The 4,567-nt window shown below is 43.3% G+C and overlaps 1 protein-coding gene across 1 annotated transcript; it reads right to left on the bottom strand.

Moving 5' to 3' along the window:
- Positions 1 to 1,786: 1,786 nt before the first annotated feature.
- LOC119647826 (hexamerin-1.1-like) lies at positions 1,787 to 4,567 on the bottom strand. Its single transcript, XM_038049064.1, has 4 exons — positions 4,429 to 4,567; positions 4,278 to 4,361; positions 3,913 to 4,214; positions 1,787 to 3,850 (listed from the first exon to the last, which is right to left on the bottom strand). Exons 1-4 carry the CDS (start codon positions 4,517 to 4,519, stop codon positions 1,841 to 1,843), a joined length of 2,487 nt encoding a protein of 828 aa, XP_037904992.1. The 5' UTR covers positions 4,520 to 4,567; the 3' UTR covers positions 1,787 to 1,840.

Genomic DNA, 4,567 nt, shown 5'->3' with positions numbered 1-4,567 from the left:
TCCCAGCCCCGTTCCCTTCGGGTCGTGACGTGGGATGGTAATCACTGTGGGTGTTGTGTTTACTCACCAATCAGACCATCCCTCACGAAACTTAGCAGACTGATGGTCGACCATAACCCTCTTTCCAGAAGACGGGTGCGCATCTAACTTCGTAGGAAAATGTCCAGTTTTGCGAGTGCTTCAAATAGGATTTCGCCCCTGGTTTAGGGGTTTCCGACAGCAGGCCTGGAGCTTCCTCCGAGTGGTAAAGGTTGATTTGTACCAACCTCATTTTGCCTAATTAACTACTGTCTTCTCGCCAGATTTATTTGGCTCTAACAACATATCCCCTTTCTGCGATCGCCTAATACGACTCCCACTACCGTCCATGTCTATCATCCCGAATCCGCTTTCACTTTCCGGAAGATATTGAAGTAAGACACATCTTTTATCATAAAAGTAATTATTTCCGGACGAATTTCTTTTTCTCTTCTTGCCGATGCTTGCCACCCACCTTTGTCCATAACTCGAGTTTACGGACTGCCGATTCTTCCTCTTCTATGAATGTTGAGGCCGTTAACGAGGAACTACCAATATTTTCCGGAATTTTCGGCAACTCAACTCTCTCTTCGATGGAGAAACTTTTTTTTCTTGGTGGCTGGCTGCGAACTAAGGTGTTTACTAATTCCGTCCCTGCTCCGTTTTCTCACGTTCTGACCTACCTTAGATTGAGGATGTATGACCTTCTTTGCTTGCGTGACTTTGCCACGTGACGCTTGGACGTTTTTCTCGTCTACCTCTCTAAGATAGAACAACGTAATTCCTGCTAATATTTTGGTTGATATTACGACTCTCGTTGATACACTCTGAGAGTTGATTTATGCGTTCTTCAAGTGAAAGAATCGCTGTTCCACTTTGCTGACTTCTACGTTCGTCTCTTACATCAACAGCATTCGTGTTAATCCATTCACTATCCGTAATCCCTTCTGAGTCCCACAATGAGTCTCCACTGACGAAGGGTAATGTTGTCCTCGGTGGTAAGCTTTCAGGCTTCGAACTCTTATGAGAAGGATCGGTGTGAACCTCATTTCCACACTACTATTATCTATGGTAGCATTAGATGCCAAAATAGCCAAGTTTCTCACTACTGAGGTACTACGGTGGCTGAATATTGACGGCCGGGAGCCCGAGTTTCCGAAATCCAATGCTTGAAAAAAAACTTCCTACCCTGCCTTTGTTTTGATTTCTGGGCATCCTTTCCAAGGCCTATTTTTGTCCAGGGATCCTGAAAGCTTTTATACGGCTAGTATTGTCCGTAATTCCAAATTACTTGTTTTTTGCCTTGTGCAACCTAAAAGGAAAATACGCAAATAATCGAGTTCGCCATTTCTTCTAGTAGGATCAGGTCAAATCTGGGGCTTGGGCGCATTTACCATCACCCCGAATTTTGGCACCGATTCGATTTTACCCAGCGAATCCTTTAACCCTGCCATCCTTAAGCGCGTTGCCACATCGACCACAGATGTCATGATTTCGAACGTTATCGCAGTGAGTTATACGCCTGCCTCAATGTGATATTTTCATGTTCATAACAACAGGGCGACAGGGCGAACGCCGATTTTCTAGAAACGAAAAAGGAGGAAAACAACAACTATTCGCTGTAGTAAACGGTTTACTGGCCTGTCAAAGGCACAGTCCTGGAAAGAAGGAGAAGCCATGAAGACACTGACTCCTTCATGGATTAGAAATGAAACCCAGTAAAGTGGAATGCTCATAAAATATATTTAATAATCATAATAAAAATAAATTGAAAGAACTGCTATATTGTCCGTAACTCAATCGCCAAATGTCTGAAAGCCGTTTAAACCACTGTCATTTTCATAATATTCATCAACCGCATTTTGTCCGACGTATCCATCACTTCATGAGAATCCAAAACGTTCACCCTTTTATTGACGGTGCCAACATCAATTCCTCTGCCTCCAATGTCCAACATCTTCAGCGCCATATTAGTGTCATCATCGTGGAAGATCAGCACATCCTTGAGGAGCATATTCTTAGTATAGAATTCGGTTTCATCAATGCGACGATCGAATGGGAATCCTAGTGCGAAGTCATCGACTTCATTGATGAGTGTGCGCTTACCGCAAAGGATGGTGTGATCCATGTCGCGTTTAACAATATCCTTAGCCTTGGTCACAATGACGAATAGTTGCATTGGCATGCCTCCAACCCAACCCTTGGGTAATACTAGACGATCTGGGAATCCACAGTTAGCCTCATCAACATGCATGTCCACCAATTTGGTTATGTCATTATTCAACAAGACGATTTTGTATATGTCCATAATGGAAGTGCGGTCTTTGACGGTATAGACAAAATCGCGTGAATCCCTCTTGATGGTAACCTTTCCTACGTGGGCCACATCGTATGTAAATTTGTCAAGTTCGACGAAGTTTCTGCGGTTGTTCTTGAGCTTAATAAGCCTGCCGTCGCTATCGAATTTCGGTCCTAAGAATAACCTGACAACAACCTTTTGCGGTTGGTCAACAGTGAGGTCAATGTCAATAGTGAACGGTTTATGGTTAAGTCGCATGTGCCTGGCTACCACGAGTTTGTCCATTCTGCCAATTCGATCGTCAGTTATATGGGCGTCTCTTAATTTCAGGTCACCGAGGTTCACTATGGTGCGAATATCAACATCAAACAGATCAAAGTAGGTAAGCAGTTTTGAAGTGCGGATATTGTCCACGCGAACTCCATCCAAAAGAAGTTCATTCTTTGTGTAAGTCGGCAGGTTTTCCTTGAAGAGTCGTACAATTTTCAGGATTTTCTTGTAAAGTTGGTATGTGACTGGATCACGAAGGGCAGTTTCATGATGGTCCATGACACTTGGTGTGAGTTTAAAGTCATCAACGTTCTTAACATGACCTCCACCCAATAGTCTGAGCAAATCAATGATCAAGGAACCATAGAATCTTGTGTTTACAGAGTCAATATTCCATTGAATCATATTTCCGAGGATGTCAATCGCATCTGAACGTTTAAGGTCAACTTTACCGCCATCAATTGTGGTACAGTATCCTTTGTCAATAGCATCCCGTATTCTGCGTTCAAAGTCGCCAACACGTTTCATTAGGAAATAGTCGCCAGTTTCACGGATGTCGTAGTAGTTCTTCCTCATTGTCACTGGCAATCCATTCTTTTGGACCATCATTGGGTTGTAACCAGTCTTGATGTAATCCCACAACGTAATATCCTTAATATTACCCAAACCATTGGATATACGTTCCAGATTGTAACGAGCCAAAATTTGTTGTAGGAAATACAAATATTTCTCCCCACGACGTTCCTTGAATAAGTTGAAGTCCTTTCCTCCAATCCATGAAGCGAAGTCCATATGGAAGAAGAAGTGATACAAGTTCCAGCCAATATCCTCTGTCAGATAAGCCAGCCTGCCTTCATCATTCATTAGCATGTGATCCTTAGTATGTTTATTCCAGATGACGAGATCCTTCTTGTCAAGTCGGGTGATGTCTTTTAGTTTCAACGCCTTGTCGATGGTCATGCTTGTGTGGAATTTGTGTGGGAGGATTTCGTAGAGTGCAGGTAGTTTCACTCCAACCATATCGTCACGGTGTAGAACGGCAGCTATCAAAGCATGAACGAACATTTCCTCGTTGATATTTCTGCGGGCCCAAAGAACATTCTTTTGAAGGACGAGAAAATCCTTGGAGTAAACGAATAGATTGAAAAGAAGTCTCAATTGCCTGCGGTGTACTTTGTTGGTAATGGTGAAAACAGCTCCTCGTGGTAGCAAAGTTGATCTATTCGTTAGTAAGCGGAAGAAATCGATGACTTTGTCGAAATTCTAGATTTGAAAAGAAAGCAAACGCTTTGTGAAGAAATGGTTTTACCTTGGGCGATCCTTACCTTATAATAGATCTCTCCATCGACAATGTGAACGACGTCCGTTGTATCATCCCTCATTGGCTTGTGAAGATTGAGTAGCACATCCAAGATGAATTTCTGCTTAATGAGCAGATGTTTGTCGCCCAGGATCTTCAGTTTAACGTCATCATCGAATCTAACCAGTTTCTTGTCTACGTTGTCCACTGTACGGGCACGATCAAGGTTTCTCAGATCGCCTCTTCCTAGATCTATGAGATCATCGTGAATGCCAGTTCCGGTTCCAATTCCAAGCTTGTCTACGGTATCAGCAGTTCCTATGTCGTCTGAAAGTAGTTTATTTAACAAACCCAGTAACAGTAACCAAGGAGGCAGTCAGGAAAACTTACAAAGGTTCCTGTACTTTCCAATGTTGATATCGTCATCAATCCCTGTATCGCCCATCAATCGACCTCCTGCCCATCCTGTTCCAACTATAAAACATGCCAGAAGTTGGGAGAAGTTAACTAGATGTGAGAAGCTTGAAAAAGTAGAACTTACGACCGCCCACTCCACGCAGTCTGCCCCACAGTGAGTCCACCGTGGCTGCAGCCAAGGCTATGCAGAATGCTAGAACCAAAAGAGACCTCATCCTTTCCTTGACAGAACTGGAGCTCACTGATGCTGTTCCTCCAAAACT

The sequence above is a fragment of the Hermetia illucens genome, chromosome 2, assembly GCF_905115235.1.
Source record: "Hermetia illucens chromosome 2, iHerIll2.2.curated.20191125, whole genome shotgun sequence".
NCBI classification, from domain to species: Eukaryota; Metazoa; Arthropoda; class Insecta; order Diptera; family Stratiomyidae; genus Hermetia; species Hermetia illucens.
This window is presented reverse-complemented; position numbering and strand designations above follow the sequence as displayed.